The sequence below is a fragment of the Alligator sinensis genome, unplaced genomic scaffold (assembly GCF_000455745.1).
Source record: "Alligator sinensis unplaced genomic scaffold, ASM45574v1 scaffold781_1, whole genome shotgun sequence".
NCBI classification, from domain to species: Eukaryota; Metazoa; Chordata; order Crocodylia; family Alligatoridae; genus Alligator; species Alligator sinensis.
In genome coordinates, this window is record NW_005841845.1 from 4,343,942 (window position 1) to 4,364,935 (window position 20,994).

Genomic DNA, 20,994 nt, shown 5'->3' on the forward strand with positions numbered 1-20,994 from the left:
TGAATAGGCTGCCAGCCGAAACCAGGGAAAACACGGACTGGAGCCTAGTGGGGGGCTGAAGGGAGCCTGGCGTGTTGGGCAGTCCCTTGAAAGCAAGGCTGTCGGACAGCAAGGAAACACAGTCTCCAGAAACCACCACCCTAGCTTGCTATCCCCAGAGGACTTGCAACCCAACACAGTACCCCAGGGATCAGGACGAGCCTCCTTCAGGCACAGCTCAGCTCCCAAAGGCCGTGCAGGGGTTTGGAGTCCCCTTCAAGAAATGGATTAAAGCCATCTCCTTTCTCTGAAGGGGTCCATCCTCAGGACTCAGCTTCATCCCCAACTGCCAAGAATGGCCAAGCTGCCACACACAGGTCAAGTTTTAGGTCCAAGCCGGGAGCTCATCAGGTGCCTGACCTGCAGCAGTTGGTCATGTGAGCACCCAAGGACCTGATGACGGAGCCGGTCGGGCTCTGCAGTTACATCACAGGCACCTGGAAGTGCCAAGTTCAGATTAAAGATGACCCTCTCCGCCCCTTTTAGTCTGCATCCCCTCCCACTGGCAGTGGGTATGCCGGCTGCAGCAGGCCCTGCTCCCCCGCTCTCTTCCACCATGCAATTAGCCCTATTGATGCTAAGGCAACGCAATTTTCTGACAGTCTTAATCCCAGCTGCCTCCTTAAGGTCCAAACAAACAAGAGTGAGCAGGCAGGTCAGACGCTGGGGCCATTAAGCAGTGAAAAAACAAAGTTACAGCTCTGTCTCCGATCCCCATTGCTCTTGTAGCCAGGTGCTCTGACAAGCAATTCCAGCACTGGTGTTGAGTGGCACCTCTATAAACCCTGTGACAGTTTGGGAGACAAACTCTCCCATCAATCAGAATGTACCTATCAAGATCACTTACCTAGAGCGCCCGCAGCCCTCCAGCACTGTGTACACAGCTTTGCTTTGGCTGGCCTTGGAGCAGGCAGCGTTAACACCAAGCTGGGGTTTTGTGAACGTTGGGAACACGCGAGGCAGCTGCTGAAATATGGATGGGAAGCTTTGCAAAGTGCAATCATATGCCTCCTGGCCACTCTCTTCAGGCGCTGACAGGTTAGGGGAACTGGCAGGGCTTGAAGGAGAACAGAAATGCTTTCCAATGACCTCCTGGGCACGGATTCAAAGGGACTGGAGATAAATCTCTTCCCAAATCCCTCTCTTCTCTTGCTATGAGGTTTCACTGTGCATTCTCCGGAGGCCTGAACAAGACCTCCTGACCTTGCAAGACACTCCAAAACCCACCTCTTACAACCTCTTAGCCAAAAGATCCCCTGTATACAACTCCAGCTGTCTCAGATCCCATCTGTTAACAGAATATATGGACAGGTTTAGGGAAGAAAGCTATTTTAAGAGCCCTGAATTCAAACTTCTGTCCCCTTTAGTGCAGAGCACTACAGAAACGAAACACTGCAGAAGTGGGTCTGAGTCCAGCTCCACCCCAGGGGTGTGTGGACCAGCTGGGGGCTGGCTGGGGGACCACAGTCAGGTAGAGGAGACATACTCAGGAACAAAAAGCCCCCCCACAAGCTTCCCATGCTGGAGGGTTCGCTCATCAGACCCGCTCTGGCCTACCCCCTCACTACATTTGCACACAGATATGTCACACTGGGTGAACAAGATGGCACGGAAGCAGCTTTATTTTAAAAAGGCAGCTTGGAAGGAAAGAGAAACCTGCCAGGGCATCTTTTAAATGCAGCAGCGAATGGGTGAAGCAACCCTCTTCGTCAGCAATCTTTCCTGAATCAATAATGTTTCCCTGGCCAGATGATCACACAGTCAAATGTTTCCTCTGCCCTAAAGGGTGTGCTACACATGGATTCTGCTGCTGGCTCATGTGGCCCTTCCCAGGGGCAGCAGCCAGGAGTACAGAGAGGGGTTTTGCAGGGCAGGGTTTTGTTTTCAACCAAGGTCAAGGAGCCAACCCTGTTCCAGGTGCATCAACTGGGCAGAGCGATTGCAGCCTCTAGCAAGCACACGTGTATGACCGATGCACGGCTTGGCAAGGTACCTTCCCGCTCCCACGGTGGGAGCTGCGTGGACACCAGGCTGACACTGAGGATCCTACCTAGTTGCAGGGACCTCTGCCAAGAGATAAAAAGAGCAGACTCCAAGGAAAGGGCTGCTTAATACGTCTTGTAGCAAGATACACCAAGTGAATGCAAGTGTTCCAGGGTTCAGGATCCGTGCCAATTGCTGTAGGTTCAAGGCATTTCTCCAGCCTATGAGTTGTGCTGAAGAAAAGCCTGGGGGCATTTGCAGATTTTCAAGCCGCAGCACTGGATGAGGGCTGGGGCAGGAGGCCGGCACACGGACTCAGACCAATGCTCTAATCCAACACAGTCACCCCCATGACACTGCCTCCTCATGCTCTGTGCCAGGGAAGGCAGCAAGGGGCGAGCACAGAGCTTTGCCTCCAGCCAGGAGTTCAAACCCCGCTGCTGCAGCACAAAAGAAGAGCTGAGGCCAGGCTCTCGGCAGCCATTGACTCGATTTCTGTGGTCGAAGAAGGGTGGCTCAGGGAGCTTTTGTTCCCGCGGGGAGAAGGTGGAAACAAAAAAGGGAAGAGGGGAATTAAAGTAATCTCAAATCGCTAAGCAGCTTCCCAGCCCCGGATCAATAGGCAGCACTGACAGGGATCACAGGAATGTCGCAACTTTGCCAATAACAAAGCAGCCCAGCGGAGCCAGGAGGACGACTTTTCTAGCGCAGCCGAGCGTGACGCAGGGAGGCCGGCGAGCAGCTGGAAGTGACACCCTGGCTTACAGAGGCAGCAGGCCCCTGTTTTAAATGATGATGAGCAGGGCGGTTTTATTTGTGGAGGGAAGATGCGGTCGAGGTCTGAAATCCAAGGCCTCAAGTTTCCCAGACAAACCCGCCCACCCTACCCAAACTATTTCTTTTCCGGGCTGGGAAGAAGAAAGAAAATCAGTGTTAATTTAATCAATTGATCAGCTCATCGATTGCAAAACTGGAGCTGCTAGTTAGCCATGTGCAGTAATGCCCTCGACTCCAAGACCACAAAACACGCCATCGATTGCTTCACTCGCTGCTCCCAACTAAAAAATAAAGATGCGCTTTCAATGGGAAAAGCAAGTTTCCAGCCTGGGAAGGAGATACAGGTGAATAAGAACACAAGCCGGGGAACAGGAACAGCGGCGGCTGGCGAGTTTCAAACTGAAATTAGTTACAGATGCAGTCACGGTGTCTTGTGTAAACTCTATCGATTGGGTAGCTGACAGTCTTAGGAGCCTCCATGCTAGGACAATCAATCCGGCCGCAGTGTCACCTGCCACTTTGCTGAACAGTTGACAATGCAATTATCCAGTGTGGAGGCAGGGAGTTGGCGTGTGTCAAACGCAGTTAGCCACTTTCCGGGCACTACTCGATAATGCGTTTCACCGCCTCGCGGAAGAGACGACATGCGGAGACAGGAGCTGTTTAGAGCCATTGAGACCCCGCTCCCTTTTCCTTTAGAAAAATCTCACTGCCCCTGACTTAACAACTGTATTCTAAAATGCTATTAAAATCACGTCAATCAAACCCTTGGTGCTTAAGGCTGAAGTTTGACCTGAGAGTCCAAGAGGGAGGCTGTAGTTCCAGCAAAACTGCAGATGGTTTTGGGGGGAAAAAAATAAGATCACCAGCCGCCTGCCTCAAACATGGGACTGCTGAGAGGACGGAGCGTGAGGGAAGTGGCTGGGCTGGAGCAGCTCTGTCTGGATGGCAGACGGGGCTGGAGGGGCTCACAGCCAGGAAATGCAAGTTTAAAGCAACGCTGTCAACTTGAAATGTAGTCAATTAAAGAGGGGGGGAAAAAAAAAAGTGAGTCGTTTCAGGTGCTGCCCTGCTCCTTGCCTCTTCCTGCCAGTTTACAACCATCATTTGCCTTTCCCTCTTTAATTATTTTTCTCTCCGTCCCTCCCTCGTTGCTAAGTGATAGATTTCCCACCCTGACGGAGCAGCGCAGCTGGATCCACACTGCTGTCAAATGTGGAAGGAAGTGAAGGGGATCCTGCTCCTGCGCCTGCCCACGTGCTTCCCCCCCACACCCTGTGCAGCCATCTTCAGCGACATATCCCGGGTAAATGAGACAGGCTGTGGGACCATGGCCCCTAAATCACCATCCAGCTGTTCACCCATGACATGCACATTCTACCTGTTCAGTTTCATATTATACCAAAACTTTAAAGAACTGCACTGGGAGCCATCTGCTGAGACTGAAACCCTCCCTATGTAATGGACCCAGCAGGGAAGCCCCCAGTAAAACTGACTGGCCGTAGTCCACTGCCATCGTAGAAACAAGGCAAGCAAACTAACCTTGGATGTTAGATGTTGCCAGTCTAGCCTAGCCATCATCCGGGCCTGGAGAGGTTGTCTTGGAAATGATTTAATGTCTAAGGGGCTGTTTAAAAGTGGCCGGCTCGAGGTACAGACAGAGCATAGAAGTCAAACACTGCAGGGTCGCGTGCCCGGCTGGAAGCTGTTCGTATCTGGAGGTGCCGGTGCCTCGGCTACACTGATCCTTGAATACCGCTGCCTGGCTACTTCAGCCTGGGAGTTATTTATTGGCCACTGACCCTGCACATGAATACAGCCCTGTAGGGCCCACGCAGCCTGCCTAACCCCTTGCTGCCAAAGCTGAACCAACAAGGGGCCCAAACAGGCCCCTTTGTACATCCGATCACGGCCAAGTACAAGTCTCTCCCCAGGAGCACAAATGCCAGTGCAAATCAGAGCTCTCCCATCTGGCGAGGCACCAAGTGTCACCCATCACTTCAGACAGCACAGGAGCACCTGCCGTTTTATGCGGCAAAGGCTGAGATGCAGCAGGAAGCTTCTGTCAAATGGCGCCCATGGAAAAGGCATTGGCAGGGGCTGGGCACGCAACTAAAGTCCCCTAGGGATGCAGTGGGGGAATCAGGGGCAAGGCTGGAAGGGGAAGTGCAACAGAGAAGGGGGTTTTGAGCCAGCATCTTGCTGGAGATGAAGGACCCCGCACAAATGGAGCTGGATGGGGCTGGCCACTCTCATGCCCAATACCCAATCCAACTCACTCTAGCAGGGGATGGCCCTGCTGCTCTGTTCAGGGCTGGGAGAGGGACACAGGCGGCAAATCATCCATGCAGAGGGCACCGAGCATAGCACAGATGCCTTCTGCTCCCTGGGCTACCCCCAGGGAATCTTCACCCCCATTTCTGCACCCACACCATCACTGCCATGTCTCCAAAAGCCTCTCTGTCCCCCTCATTCTGGCATGACCTTAACTGCAATGTTCGCTCCTGGGAGGGAGGCAGGAGACCTGCTGGCTGCCTCTGTCTGCCCGATCTTGTTCCAATTCAGGCTGAGGGAGCTGCCAGCCGTGGGATAACGTGGTGGGCGCTGCTCTGGTGTGCACATAACACAGGATGGGGAGGGGCTGCTGCTCCGTGCCAGAGATTTCCATCTGAGAAATGGGACTAAGCACCTCCCCACGTGCAGTGGTGCAGCAGCAGGAGAGCAGCGGTGCTCAGCAGTGAACCTCAGCTCCAAGACTTTGTGCGATGGAGCTGCCAGACACGTGCTGGGCAGCACAATGTCACTACTGGTTCTGGAGTCGCCTCTTTCTAGACAGCCTGCTTGTTGGGCAGGGGCCTCCTCTGCACAGCTGCTAGCACATCGGAGTGTGCACAGCCCAGCCCTCCAGCTACGACTTGCAAGGGCTCTTCCTGCCTTCTCATTGCCTCGGGGGCTCCAAGCGAGACGGGTCCCACCACTGCAGGGTGCTGGCAGCGGGACTGCAGCCACGTGCGAGGCATTTTGGGGCAGCCGGACATTGCCAAGTTCTGCCTTCCAACCGGCCGGGCTGATTGCATTTGACATGAGAGCTAAAGCAGAGGGAGTGACTTCGGTGGTCACGGTGACTTGGACTTCCCCTCGCCCACGCTACCTGGGGCTGCGTTTCTACTTGTCCAGGCCATCGCTCTCACTGGGGCCAAATCTGCACCACCTTGGGAGCAAGGCATGGAGGGATGAGAGCGACTCCACAATTAAATCATCCTGGTGAGTGCCCCTGCAGACTGCCTGGCTCAGGCCCTTGTCTCCTCGATCTCTGTTAGAAAGGCTCCTTCCTTGGAAGTGCCCTGCTCACCGCTTTAATGAGTTCAAAGGCTTTCCCTCTGTGCTATTTTCAAGGCAACTGATCTGCTGGAGGACAAGAAATCCATAAGAGCACAGGGCAAGTGGCTTGCTGCCGTGCCGGGGGGTGGGGGAGCCGGCAGGTGGACGGGGGGGGCTTAGCAACCATCTTTCAATCCTTTCATATCTGGAGAGGACAGCAATCTCTGTTCTATCAGACAGTGCGGTTCGGAGTTTAAATGGTACTTGCTGCTCGCTTGCTTTTCCTGTCTCTGTCTCTCTCTCTTTGAAGTTGACTGGACAGCTTCCTCAAGCTGGCGTTATCACTCCCTCTAACCACTCTTGGCAGGCAATCTAATTCCCCCTGAAAAGGTCACCGCCATTTTAACTGCCTTTCAATCACATTAAGCACGCTGCCGCTCGTGCTCAGAGCGCTGCGCCTGCAGCTCTCCTGACTGAGGTGCAATCGATAAGCTGACATGCTGCCCCCCCGCCCGCGGCCCGACATCCCCGATCGCCCCCCGCCCTCCCCTGCTGAAGGAACCGCACGCCATCCCGAGCGACTGACCCCCTCCAAAAAAAATACAAATAAATATGGAGCTTTTAACAGATCCCTCCCTCATCCTCGCAGCCCCCCGGTTGGGGAAGGGAGAAGGGGAGCACCTTCCTTGCAGGCCGACAGAGACGGGGACTTCACAGGAGAGTTTGCTCTGGCTCCAGCCCAGACCCCTTTGAAGCTGTTACAAAGAACGTGCCTCCCTCAAGCTCCCTTCAATGCAATCATTACCGTTATCTCTGGCTTTTTTTCCCCGCAGTTACCAGTTGTGTTGCACACATCGATCCCTGTGTAGGACACTGTTTTAAGTCTGCTCGCCTTTTGAGTGCGCTAAGCCGTTTAGGAGATGACAGCGACTTCTATCAGCGCGAAGCTGATGCGATTCTTTTCAGATAAAGCACTTTTTTCCCTCCCTCTCCCCCCCCTTCCTCTTTTCAAGGAACAGACACACACACAAAGAGACACCGAATCTTTCAAAAGGGAAAAAAACCCTTTTGAACTTCCCTCAGGAATTCTTGAAAGGGAGAACCTGCGATGGTAAACACTCGGGGTACCGCGCGTCCAGGCCGGGGAGGGACACGAGGACTGGGACAAACGTGCCGGGCGCTACACATCACAGAAGGAAACGCTCTGTGCTTTCGGTGCTGAGCCCTGCGGCTGCCTAAACAGCGGTTGGCTTATTAGACACAGGTCGCACGAAATAATTCTCCAGAGCAAAGAGGAACAGAAAGGGAAAGTGCCAAATGCAGACACCGCTCCCCACGGCTCGGGGGATCTGGGCACAGCCGGCCAGGCCCTGCCAGGAGGTTTCGCAAGTTTGCGTCCCGTGACACTACCCTGACACAGGCGCCACTTCCCCCCGACTGTGTGGAGCCCACGCTCAGGCACTAGCCATGCTGGAGAGGGCGGGGAGGGGAGGAACAGGTCTCTGCCACCTGGTCTCTGCATTTCAAAGGCTGACCTTTCACCTCCTGCAACAAGGGCCCGATTAAAACCCGTTGCATGAGCTGCATGTTTCTCCGCAGGGAGAGTGCCGAAGGGGACAAAAGGTAAGGCTGCTCCGGACAGGAAGGGCCCAATCCCCCTGCCACCGTACCAGAGTGCCTGCCCTGCCCTGATAGAGCCCTGACCCCTGCTCAGCTGACAGCACAGCAGATTTGCAAGCCAGATATACAGGGTTTTAGCAAACCAGCTGCTCCCGAGTGAAAGAGTTTCAAGGCAGCTAACACCATCTAATCCCTGGGTGGAATGCCTCCGCCATGCTCGCCTGCAAGGCAGCCAGCACGCCGCCTCAAGGCCCCAACACCCACGGCCTTCTATCCATTCACCCACCTGTTGCCTCAAGAGGTGCTCAGCTCACTGGGGCAGGGGACTGCTTTATGGCACGTGCGTGTGTGTGGGGTCTGGTGCTCCCAGGTGCTGGCCCCTTGGCACCACAATCCTGGCAGTGTTGGAGACTGGACAGGTGCCATCTCCTCGGACAGCCTTACCAAGCCAAGGACACTTGGCCCACCACGGGGCCAGAGCTCTGTCCCCAGACTGTGCACAGGCAAGGCCAGCTTTTGGCAAGGGGGTCTGAGGCCAAGATCCCGGCTCTTGCACACAGCCAGTGTTCGGGCTGTTCAGTCACTGCCCTTTTGGATCCTTTCAGTGAGAAGCAGGGGATGTGGGACAGGGCACCCGTATGCGGGACCTGCAGTTCCTTGTCCATGGGGTGGGGGGAGAAGGGATCCGAGTTTGGGGCCGGCTGCAGCCCTGCCCATGGGGGAAGAGCTGGCGCTGTGCCATGAATACTGGCCAGTCTCCTGCGCCCCAGGCTGCAATGTCGCCGCAGAGTCATGTGCCGTTACAACGGGGATTGATAAGACACGGGGATGTCTGTTCTCCCTCCAGCTGGGTATTTTTCTCCGTGTCATCTCTCATCCGCTGAACCCAGAAAAGGTCCGTTTGGCATGAAGGGCCTGCCTTGGATTCCTGCATCACTGCTCCTTTCCAGCCACGGGAACTGGGCTAGAGGGGGAGCCCTGGCACAAAGGGTTAATGGGGGGCTGCCAGTTTTGCCCCGAACAGCTTGCAGCAGTGGAGGGCGTCTCCAGGATGCTGCACAGCTCTGGAAGGTTAGATGCTTTAGGCTCCCATCCCCAGATGAGAGCCAGTTGGCATCGATACAAGGAGGGGGGAAGGAAGGAGGGTCGGTCGCACCAAATTCACCTGGAGCTCCATGGAACAGGTCTATCCTCTGCCCACGACCAGGCAGGGGAGAGGAAGGGGAGCCTGGCAGCGGGGTTTGAGAGGTCTGGCTCGTGGCCCTTTGGAACTGCAACTCTTTTCAGCCTGCAGTCCTTCTGGGTGCAGAGACTTCAGGAAGCTCGGTGCACGTGCTGGTTACAACACAGCAGACTGCCCAACAGGCTGCAGGCATGTTCTGGGCAGCCCACAATCCCAGGCTAACATGGTGGCAGGGTTTCCCTGCCCAGTGGAGCGTGCACCTCATAAGGGGTGTGGGTCATCAGCTCTGTGGCCAGCACACACAGAGCACGGCACCTGTCACAGGTGCTCTCAGGGAGCAAGAGCTGGAAAACTGGGGTCCGGGTACAAAACGCAGCATCCCACCAGACAGGAGGGAGGACATGTGCTGAGGTCCCCAAGGCAGACCCACAGGGCAGAGCCCCCCAGTCTTGTGATGAGCACCAGTCCAGTCTGAGAGCCAGCAGGACTGCTCTCCTGCCCTGGCAAGGGATGGAACTGATTGCTGCCAACTATCGAGACCTTAAGGAGCAAATGCAGGATGCCTCCCCGGCCCAGGCCTGTGTACCTCCCCTACCTGGTTCTTCAGTGACAGAAGGACGCCTAGCGCTCACAGGGAGGGCAGACGGCATGCAAGGGAAGGGACAGTCATGTCTAGGTTAAGGCTGCCCCTAGAAAATGAGGCACAGCCCCCTACCAGGCGGGTGCAGCCCCTGTGAGCATGGCAACTTCCCCATTTACACAGCAGACATACAAGGAGCCTATGCAAACCTAAAGTCAAGAGTCCAGTGAGCTGGTCTGTCTGGTCACGGGCCTCAGAAGTGCTCTCCCCACCTCACCACCATTCCAAACCCAGCCACCATGCAGCCAAGTGGGGCCAAGAGGCTGAGACTGCGTGCCGGCTCCTTGGCCAATGCAGGACCCAAGGGGCTGAGGAAGTGGCATTGTGCTAACATCATGGGAACGGCGAGTGCATCTGCTCCCTCCAAAATGACCCCAGAGGGCAGCAGTGCTGGATGGTGGAGGTCACATGTACACAGGCATGAGGCAGAGCAGACTCCCTGCTCGGAGGACAATCAGGAAAGCCTGTGAGCCATTGCTGCCTAACCTCAGCACTCCCAAACTACAAAGGCGTTGCAGGGGACACAGGCCTGGCTTACACAGCCCAAGCTCCCGTTTGGCTGTTCAGTTCAACTCCATCCCTGCGCAGCCTTTCCTCTTGGGGTACTTGAAATTAAAATCCTTGCTGGCAGGGGAAGAGGCAGCACGCTGTCCTTTTGTGCAGCAGTGGGAGCCGCTGTCCCCTGTCTCATTAGGCATGGCATACGTGCGCAGCTGCCAAGAGACGGCCTCCGCAGCGCCGGAGGTTCACGTCAGTTTAGTAAATCCTCGTGTTGGAGGCCAAAGGGCTGAGTGTAAGAAAGGGGCCAGGTTCCAGCTAAAATTACATCCCCCAATAAAGCTCACAAGAGGTCAAATTTTGCCATAACTCACTCTCTCCTCGGTAACTGATTTCCCTGTCGCTGGGGAAGGGGCAGGAGGAGGAAAAAAGAAAATGTGCTTGTCTGGGAGCCCTGAGGGCCTGCCGCACTGGAGGTGTGGAGCAGGTTGCTGGATTCTCATTTATCAACCTTAAAAGGGATGGAGTGATAAATGCACAACCGGCCCTTTAATATTTTATGCAGGTGCTAAAGCGACTTGGCTGTCACCTTCAATACATCACCGGCGGCTGATAAACCAGCTTTCGTCACTCCAGGCTGGGAATTTTTACAATTTCATTTCTCTCCCCTCCTTTCAGATATATCCATGTATTTCTTAATATGCGCAACATAGAAGAAGTGATTTCCTTCCACTGATCTCCCTCCGGGAGCAGCTCCCCACTGCACCCTCCCCAGCCACCTCTTCCTGAACACCAAATAAAACAAGGCTTTTGTTTAAGATCAGCTTAAAAATTTTTACCCTCGTTTTCCCAGGGGTGATAAACACAGGAATTGCTCCCCGGGGGCAGCAGGGCTGAAAGTCAGTGCCTCTCTGAGGTAGAGGCCTGGATGCAAACAGGGTAGACCCCTCCCTCCAAAGGAGCAGTCCCCAGGTCAGCCCCTCAGCCAGGCCCGCGACACCCCAAGTACCTCGGAACCCCCCCTCCAGGAGGGTGGTGGCCCGTATCCGCTTCTGCCCGCACCACTCGTACTCCTCAAAGCGGTTGCCATTCTCATTCTCAATGTCCACGGAGTCGTCCTCGGCCATGCACGAGCCTTCTCTCTGGGCAGGGTGGAGAATGAGACACTCAATTCTTGTAGCGGCACGAGGGAACTGCGCCGAGGGGCTCAGGGCAGCTCCTGGGGGCCACGAGCTCTGCGGGGCGGGAGCAGCCTCTGGTTTCCCACCATAGACCTGTTTCCAGCAGCCAGAAGCACTCAGCCCTCCAAAGCAACACCAAGCCAAGCAGCAAGAGTCCCATGTTACAGCTATAGCTCCCAGGGTCCAAGTGCAGGCTGCCTTGTACTACGTGGCAGGTGGCTGCTGCCCTCACCTGAAGCTGACAAGTCCTTGTCCAGGACTCCAGGGCAGCTCCCGTCTGCGGGGCCTCCTGAGACACTGAGCTCAGGGAAACTGGTAAAAACCCAGCTCCCCTTGTACATGCTTTCCTTGGGGTGCTCTAGTGGGGTGTATGCCAGGGGCCCAGAACCAGCTCCAACAGGAGGCCGTGCAGAGAGCTCAAAGGCTCTGCTCCTCAAAGCAATGCCTCCTCACCTTCTCTGCTCATGCTACTGAGAAGAGAGGGGGCTACACTCCCACATGAGGTCCTCACCTCCTGGAGGGAGATGCACCCGCTGTGTTTATAACCAAGCCACTTTAAAAGACAAATGTTCTGATGTTGCCAGGGACAAAAAGCAAGAAAAGAGAATGCAGACCGGCTAGTGGGGACCATAGGCTCTAGCTGCCTAGAGCCATGCAGTTTATAGCTCTTTAACGTGGCATGAGCAGCATGGAAGAAACAAAGCTCCTAGCACTGGACAGGAGGAAATTACTACTGAGCCACCTTCTGAGACAGGGAGGGTGACCAGAGCTCTCCGGCAGAACACCCCTGGCCTCAAACATGGGCAGTTAGCTTGTGCTCAGTGTTGTTAGGTCGCCTGCAGACAGAGCTGAGAGTAGGGAGAAGGGAATGGCAGCACCCGTTCCTGCTGCGCCTCTACCTTGGCAAGGCATTGTTCCACATGCCTACTCATCTCCTCCTCGGATCCTGCCAGAGGCCGGCTGCAGAGGGGACATACCTGCCCTTCGTCTTGCTTCCTCCGTTTCATTTTCCCAATCCGAGCTGCATGGAAAAAAAACCAGGGAGAGAAAAACAACAGGTCAGGCCCACTGTTTTCCCAAACCTGAAGGCTGCAGCTCAGGGGGTCCCCCCTGTCGTCACCAGCCAGTCGGCAGGAGCTCTCGTGGAGAATATAGGCTGGGAGGTTCCCCGCCAACTTTCTGTGGCGAGTGCTTGAGCTATACACATTTCAAAGACATGTAGACACGGAGACTAGGACCAAGATCTAACCAGGAGTCTGAGATCCCACCACGCCCCACCGACCCTATGACAAGTAGCAGGACTGCAGGTGCCTGGGTACCTTCCCAGCCCAGGCCCTTTGCAAGGGAGGACTGGCCTTGACCCTATGGCAAGGGACCAACGTGGCTGCTTCCCTTCACCGCTAAAGAATCTGGCCCCGTTTTCCAGGCACAATCCAGCAGCTGGATCCTGGCCTGCCTCTGCCTGCTCACTCAGAGCCCCCAGCCAGCAGAGATCCCCAGCACAGAGCCCTGGAGAGCTCCAGTCTAGACATCTAGAGCCCCCACACATTGCACAAGTCCTTTTTAGCACCTTAGGCCTCCCTGTATGCCTGTGCTTCTCTCCCCTGGGATGTCAGGAACTGGAGGGCAAAGCAGGTTAGAGCCAAGAAGACAGCTTTTGGAGGGAGGAAGAACGAGGAACTGTCTGTGCCCCATGGGCGCAGCTCCTCGTCTTCCCAATCTCCAATGGATCTACACGCATTCTTCATTTAAGAAAAGAGGTTACCATGCTCAGCACAGCAGAAAGGGAGCGGGACAGATGCCTGGGGAGTCATGCTGATTTGGAAAAGCAGCCAAGGAAGCCTGCTGCTTAATCCAATCTCTAGTTAATTTAAGCCACCGCCTAATGCGATCGAAACATCTGGAACCCAGTCATTTGCATTCAGAACTTCTGTCCTTTATTGTGATGGCTTTGGGCAGGTGTTATGGGATAGCTCGGGTGCTGGAGGGAAGAAAGGAGCTGCTTAATTAATAAGGAAGGGCAAAATCCTGAATGAGAGACAAGAAAGAGCCCAAGGAAAGCCCGCGCAGTAACGAGAGATGTCACCACCGAGAAGCAGCATTTGCCAGAGATTGCTACTGACATTGTGAGCGCCGTCACGTGTGCCGAATGCTGTGACGCCTGCCCTGGCGTGTGTGGGCAGCGAGATCGAGGGCTCACTGCAACCCAGGAGACGAGCACAGAGAGAGTAGGGGGGAGGAGAGGGGGTCCCACCAGCACAGCAAGGAGTCCTTGTTGGCTTGCATGGCCTCACGCTCCTCAGCCCAGGGCACATCACCTTTCCCCAGCTCAAGGCAGGGACGCTCACTGCCCACCATGTGCTCAAGCCAGGGGTTCCCGCTCCCAGAGGAGAGAGATGCTTCCTCAAAGCAGTGCCCTCCTTCCAGCTGACCCTGCAAATGCCGTCAGGAACCAGCCCTCCGACCTGCCATTTCCAGCTGACGCACGTCAGCTTCAGCAACTAGCAGCCGCACATCCTACTGGCTCCAGTGCCCTCGTGAGTAGCTACTCTGGGCAATGGGGAACGGAGAGGCTTGGTGAACACCTGTCTCCCCACACATGCTTGGGGTGCCCTCTCTCTAGCACAGAGCTCTCCCAAAGTTTCAGCTCCCGCCTTGGCCAATCAAACCTGATGCTTCGCTCCCTGCCTCACCTCCTCCTCGAGAAGGGGCCTGCTATGTTGAAGTCAGACAAAACCACACAGGGCCTTGTTCATGCACTCTGCTCCTGATAAAATCCACACCTCTCTGAACTGCCAGCCCTGCTAACTACAAACGGGAGCCCAGCCTGACTGGGCTCCTCCTAGTTCGCATCTCAGAGAGCAAGTGTGATGCTGCAATATTGGCCAGGTCAGCTGGATGCTACCCAAGGTAGTTCCCTCTCCTGCAGCAGGGCTTGGTCTTGCAAAGTGATTGGGAGTTGGAAGAAGCATAAACACCAAGGGTGTGACTATGTGCAGCCCAGAGGAAGAAGGTGCTCTCCAACCCTCGCTCCTCTGACCACCTGGGAGGTCTCAACCAGCATGTCATAGCACGCTGGGGTGCCCTGAGATCTTTTCAGGGATGCTACACAACATTAACACTGTTTAGGAGCGTTAAAAACATGCTGCCCAGTTGAGGGCTTTCTGAACTGTATGCCACAGAAGAATTGCTCCATTATTTTTCTGTAGTTAAAAATAAAGAAGGGGAAAAAAAAAAAAGTGAAAATTAAGAGCTGGCATTTTCCGAGGGAGGCCTGGAGCCTACCGAGGGTGCCTTGAGTCTAGACATTTGAGAACCAGAGAAACAGGCTACGCTCGCTAGACTGCAGCTGGGAACTGCAAATCCCCTCTACACAAGTGTCACTCCTTTGCCTTCCCCCACTTCTCTGTCCTTTCAAAGGAAAAGAGGAGCAGAGGTTAGAAGGAACTTTCCTAGTTCCTCCTGCCTGGCTGTGCTGTGCTGCATTGGGAGGTTGGGGCCTTTACATTTCAGCTGTCTCATCCCTCTGCTGCCAATTCAGGCAGGACAGGAATAGGGTGAGGAACAGGGCCCAGGTCACCACATCTCCATGCCAGGGCCAGCTGCACCTCCCCTGGTCAGCATGATGTGCTCTTTGTCTTGAGGCAGGAGTGCCACAAGTCACACGGCTGCAGGAGAACAGAGGTGTTGAAAGCAGCTTCCTCTGCCAGCTTCGTCCCATGGTTGTTAGTGGTGGCATGGCGCCATCAGCAGCGCATGAGGTCCAGGCACCGGCCAGGAGATGAAGGGAGCGCTGTATCCCAGGAGGCCTGTCCCGAGCCATGCTTCCCATCCCTGGCACGCAGCTCAGCTATCACTTCCAATCAGCGCAGGAAGAATGGAGCAGCCCCAAAGGCAGGAGGCGATTGCGGGGCTGTCCCAGAGGGGAACAACTCAAAAGAACACGCGAGTGAGACCACAGCACTGCTAATTAGTGTGGAGAGATGCGATCATTTCTAATTAGCTCACTAATCTCTCTCCCCCCATGCGCCTGTCGCAGGACCAAACAGGGATATGTAGAGTTTTTCTTGCCTTTGACTGAGGAAGATAAAAGCGCAGCAATCCTTCGGCGAGCCAGAACAGAGGGGACTCCACTTGAGAGCCTGAGTGCCGTCCAGCCGGCGCTCTCTGCAGCCACCGTTGTGCCTCTGCCTCCTCTGATTGAACAAAGCCTCCTTGGTTATTATTCAAGCCTTCTGCCAGGAGGTGAGGAGTTCACTAATTTTTATTAGTATTAATAATTATAATTAGGCCATCAGAGGGCTTCTCCGCACCTTTGTGGCCTTCAGTTTAACTGATGTACTTGATCAGCTCTACCTTAAGTATGCGCCACCGTACACGCTCTGCCCTGGGCTGTGCTCAGAGACTGATCTGCTCACCCCTTGCCCGCTGCTGTGAGTGCCACATGCAGCCAAGTCGGGGCACACCCAGCCACACAGACGAGGCCCCGTACATGGATCTGCTGGAATGCTGTGGCATGGGGAGCCAGTCTCAGGCAGAAGGCAATGGCCATGGGGGAACCATGGCAGCTTGGGAGGTACCAGGCCACAACGTGCAAGAGAGCAGGTGGGATACAGGGCAGGGACATCTGCAGCCACAGCCCTCTGCTGTGTAGGGTGTCACGGGATGGCCTCCGGTCAGTCCCCAAACACAGCACTAGGCAAGAGCGGGACAAGCATGTTCCCTGCTCTGGGGCAGGCTGGATCAAACCAGGCAAAATGCTGCTTGAACTCACTCCCTGCTAGCTAGCTTGGGGGCACAAAAAACAGCCTTTGACAGAGAGTGGAGTCTCAGCGCCGTCATCACGCTCGCTGCTGGAGCTCTCTCCTGTGCCCCCAAGTACAATGGCAAACCTGCCCATGTTGTTACTGGAGCACATCGTTCCACCACTGCTTACACCTACCTTCCCTCTCAGAGCTGCTGCTTCTTGTCACCCTCTCACCTGCCTGCTTCAAGAGAAAGCGGCCTAGATTTAATTTCATTGCCCCTTGGGAGAATCCTATAACCCCAGAGCACCCTTTAGAGCCAGGACAAGGAGCGGTGACCTGCCTGGGAAGCACCTAGTCTCATAGGGCTGTGCACCGCACACAACACTGACTGCATCAGAAGCAGCAAAGGTGACGCTTGTAGAGCTCGCGTTCCAGTTCCCCCTCCTGCCCGGAGCAGTTGGCGAGGGCCTGTGCAGGGCGTGCCCGCAGCTCTGGTGTTCTTCTGCTTGTCCAACGATTGTTCAATGATTTCTGTTAACTCTTCGGGCCAGTCACCTCTCCCCTGCACGACGGCAGAACAGCCAGGAGCAGCCCCAGCCCTTCGGCTGGCCACGCAAAGCGGGTGCCTTGCAGGTGCAGACCACCCATGCAGAGCCCACCCGGCTTCAGGAAGGGTCTGTCCTGCAGAGGCAGCTCCAGAGGTCAGGGTCTGGATGGGGCGTTACCAGGCCCTTGGAATTTGCTGGGGAGGGAGCTGTAAACCATCCACAGGCTGAGCCCATTCCTCTTTTGTGGCTCTACTGAGGGTTTTACAGAGACCGCATTCGTGGAGCAAGAGGGGTTCTTTTTCTTTTAAATGCGTTTGGCGTTTGCTAGCACTAGCTCCTTACAGCACTAGATGGGGAGCCTTCAGGGCTGGGAAAACTTCAAGAGGACCCAAACCAAAGCTGTAAACTTCTCCATGCAACAGCCCCAGGCTGGCTGGGGGAGGAGGCTGGTCCACAGCAGGAGCAGCCATGGACCGACGAGACGAGCTGGCACCAGAGCAGGCTGAAGCAAGAGAACCATGTACTCACTAGGTGGGCGGAAGCGAAGCTCTCTGAGACCCAGCGCGTATGTCACGGCGCAGCTGCCCAAGTGAGATCACGAGGGGCAGATTCACACGAGGACCTGAGGGGCGGTCACGTAGCCAGGCTTCCAACGTGGTCATCAGGGATGGCTCGTTCCACACCTCCATACAGACAGGCACGTGCCTGGCCTGCTGGACTCAGTCACAAATGCCAGATGCGAGCAGACAGCCTGGTCTCCAGAACGCCATAAGACTGACTGCACAGGCAGGCAGCTCAAGGCAGGCTGCTTCTGCCCATGCAAAATGAGAGCGCTAATGCATAGGAGGCTCTTCTGAAAAGGTGGACTGCAGACTTCAGCAGCAGCAGAAGGGCAAATGAAACTCAGTCAGCCTCCCGCATGCAGGAACGCAGAAAAATTAGCACTGTGATGCATCTGGGACTTCAGGGGCTGCCACCCATTCTGAACCCAGGGCAGCACCCTCTGCCCCTGAAGCATGGCCAGCACAGGATGCAGACGTTCACTTGGTGTTCTGCATGTGGAGGATGTTAAACGGCCGCTCCAGACCTTGCATCCACCCCCAGCCTGCTTGCAACTCCCAGTGACGGAGCTGACCTACAGAACTAACATCATGGGCTGGAAGGAGCTTCCCCCAGGTGAGCTCCTCTGTCCTCCAACTGTAACATCACATTAACTCCATTTGGACCAGCTATACTAAGACCAGGGCTACAGCCACCTTGAGATGATACTTCCCTCTCCACTCATGCTGTTCCTTGAGAGCTGACATGAATCACAGCCTGACAGGAGAACAACAAGCCATCAGGACCCAAGAGTTGTGAAGGAAGTTACGAATGAACCAGCCAAACAATGGACACCTATCGAAACCATGCTGGAAATCATACAGCGGTGTGCTGCTCTCTGCAAGAAAACATCACATGGAGCGGCCTGGGAACCAAACCTTCAAGCCTCACGTTAGCACCAAGGTAAAAACTGGTTACAGCAATGATTAAATACAATTTGGTAACACAGAGATGACCACTGTGCTACAGGACAGTTTCTGTCAAGAAAGAGCAGTTTCTGATCTATAGGACTTCTTTGGTGCATAAAAAAGGCAAGTGAAATAAACCCAACCACACACACAAATGCAGGAAAGGAAAAAATCAATCAACAGTATATTTGGACTTTCAAAGAGCCTTTGAGCAACTCTCACGTAAGAGGCTATTATGGAAACTAATTAGGAATGTGGATGCTAAATTGTCATAGGGCACGAGGAGAGCTCCCTCCTGGATTAGAAGCTGGCTGAGAGACAGAGAGCAAAAACCAGCATGTGAGCAGTTTTCAGTGTGGGGAAGGGCTGTCTGTCCAGACAAAGGCTTAGATAAATGTTTATTAGCAATCTGAAAAGGGACGTTTGTCAACCTCATAGCATATTTGTTAGGCAAGGCAAAGAGAGGACTGAAGAACTAAATCCAGCAATGACAAATGCAAGGCAATAAACATCAGAAAGAATAATCTGAATTACTCAACAGCACTGCTGGGTTTTCGATTAGATATAACCATGTGTAGAAAGGCTGCTATGGGTACTGCTATGGGCAAGTCCACTCAGTGTACAGGAATGGGCACAGAGTCATGGAAGTACAGGCCAGAAAGAGTCGGTAGCTCTGTTTGACCTCCTGCTAACGAGTGACAGAACCTCACCTGGCGATTCTAGCAACCAGTCCAGAACCGCTGCACGAGCTAGAGCAGATCTCATTAGGATGCACACAAAAAAAGAACAACGGAAATCAAAATGATAATGCCAATACGTAAAATTAGTAGGGCGCCCTCACCTGGAATACTGTCTCCAGTTCTGGTCACTGTCCCCCAGAAAGGATACAGCAGAAGCAGAAGGGGTCCAGAGAAAGAGGACAAAACTAATGATGAACAAAACCAACATTCATCTCTTAAATAACCAACCGGGAATGGAGCCTGCTAGAATTTAAGAGAGCTCATCTCATAGCCCCACACTTGTACCACATACAGCTCCACCTTGGGGTCAAATCTTAGCTCCACTGAAGTCAAAAAGTATAAACCCCACAGGCTTTCAATGGAAGCATGATGCACTGCAGCAAAGGATCAATAGTGACAGGTGGCAGTTTCATAACAGAACCACAGCTCAGAATTGTGAGGCACTTGTACAGAAAAACAGACTTTCCTTACGCTTTTCTCTCAGTTTGAGGGTAACGCTGTGTCAGGAAGCTATGATGAAACTTCATCTGAGAAACCAAGCATTGGGAAGTTATTTTTCCCCAGCACTGAACACTTAAGTGTTTTTTTGTGCTAAAATTAGATATTAAAATCTTCAAGTTCGCCTTGGACTTGCTCACAAAGAGATGCAGAGGCCAATTGTACGACATTGTACTTAAAACCATTTTAAGGCTAAGAATGGCTTATCGTTTCCTTTATTTCATACGCATGTTAGGCGCTACACCAAGGTGCAGTCCTCCAATTGTTCACTGGCTCTGCTTTGGGACCACTAAGTCAGGATCTCTTGTTTACATTCTCTGTTGGTTTAAAAATAAAAAACCCCATAAAGTTTGAGAGAAAGACTGAATCAACACAGCTTTGAGAGTATAATTCTGAACCATCAAGTCTGGCAACTGCGTATTAGTGACCTCTTTATAATAACATCCAATTTAGTGGCAAGTGGCAATATAAAAATGAAATATTTAAAATTTGCTACAGAAACAGCAACCTGGAAGTTTAAAGTTTCACCAAAGAAAGCTGCATGGCTTTGGCCAAATTAAATTCACCAGTGTCGCACCAAACTTGTTTTCATGTAATGAAGTGGAAATATCACTTAAAGGAAATAAAGGGTAAACACATTGTATTCAGTGGTCAATTGTGAAATAAAGAGGAACAGCAAACCTTAAAACCACCTGGGAATTTCTTGATGACCCTCCTAGTCCTTCCAACCCTACAACTCTGTTTTTCACGGAGCACCCAGAGCTTTGGCTTGTTCCGAGTATACTCAGAAGTACAAAAACAAGCAGATCTACCCATCTTGTGGGAAGGGGATGGCCATGCGCGCGATCCCGATGCCCTGCGCTGTCAGGCCAAGGGCACGGCAAGCCGCTAGCAGCCCAATTACATTGCTAAGGCCCAGATCCTAGGGACACACCGTGACCCGGCCACGGGATTCAAAACGCAGGATGAGGCAGAAGGGCAGGTCTCGGATCCCGATCTGATGTGGCTCTGCGGGCAGGAAGAGCCAGAACAACATGAGGGAGAGGCCTATAAACCCTCCCCCGGTACTTCTGGTTATTAATGGAGCCAACCTATACTGGCACGGCCCAGGTCGCTGCTCACCCCCGCAGCTCTCCATCACCGCGAGAGCGGAGGGAAACGGGGAATGACACAGACACCCTGGTTCCCAGGGGTGACAGAGGCATCGCCGGGCCTGCGAAAGTCTTGCCCCTCCGCTCGGACTCAGACCAGCGCTGCGCCTGGCGTCAGCACGGAGGTCCCCCATAGTCCACTCGGTACTGGGGGGGGTTTAGGGGGGCATGACCCTCCCCCCGGGACCTCCGGAGCTACGTCGATATTTAACAGGAGCGGGACGCCGGCTGCCACAATTCGAGTGCGAGGTCCGTGTCACGTCAGGTCTTGCACAGATTCGCACGACGGGCGGGCTGGGACTCGATGCGACCCCCGCGGCCCGGAGGAGAACTGGGGGGGCAGGGAGGGATGGAGGGAAGCAGGGGGCACTCACCGTTCAGCCGGGTCTGCCTGTTCGCTCGCACCCTCAGGAAGGTCTGTGGGGGAGACAAGAGCAGAGCTCGTCACATCCCTGCTGGGGAGGCAGCTGCGGCAGCCAGGGGCTCGAGGGGAGATGGCCCCCTCCCCCCTTTTTACCCCTTTCCCCCACATCCCACCTCCCCCTATCCCCTCCCCCTC

At 54.3% G+C, this 20,994-nt stretch overlaps 1 protein-coding gene across 2 annotated transcripts in view; it reads right to left on the minus strand.

Moving 5' to 3' along the window:
• Nucleotides 1–20,994, minus strand: part of RNF220 (ring finger protein 220) — a 223,060-nt gene that overhangs the window by 35,906 nt on the left and 166,160 nt on the right. Inside the window, exons 5-7 of one of the 2 annotated variants that reach the window (XM_014521375.2) lie at nucleotides 20,810–20,852; nucleotides 12,220–12,263; nucleotides 11,071–11,203 (exon numbers count right to left, since the gene is read on the minus strand). In XM_014521375.2, coding sequence (XP_014376861.1) covers nucleotides 11,071–11,203; nucleotides 12,220–12,263; nucleotides 20,810–20,852 — 220 coding nt within the window. Of the gene's footprint in view, nucleotides 1–11,070; nucleotides 11,204–12,141; nucleotides 12,264–20,809; nucleotides 20,853–20,994 lie in introns of both variants that reach the window. The other variant, XM_025206829.1, reaches the window with a different exon arrangement.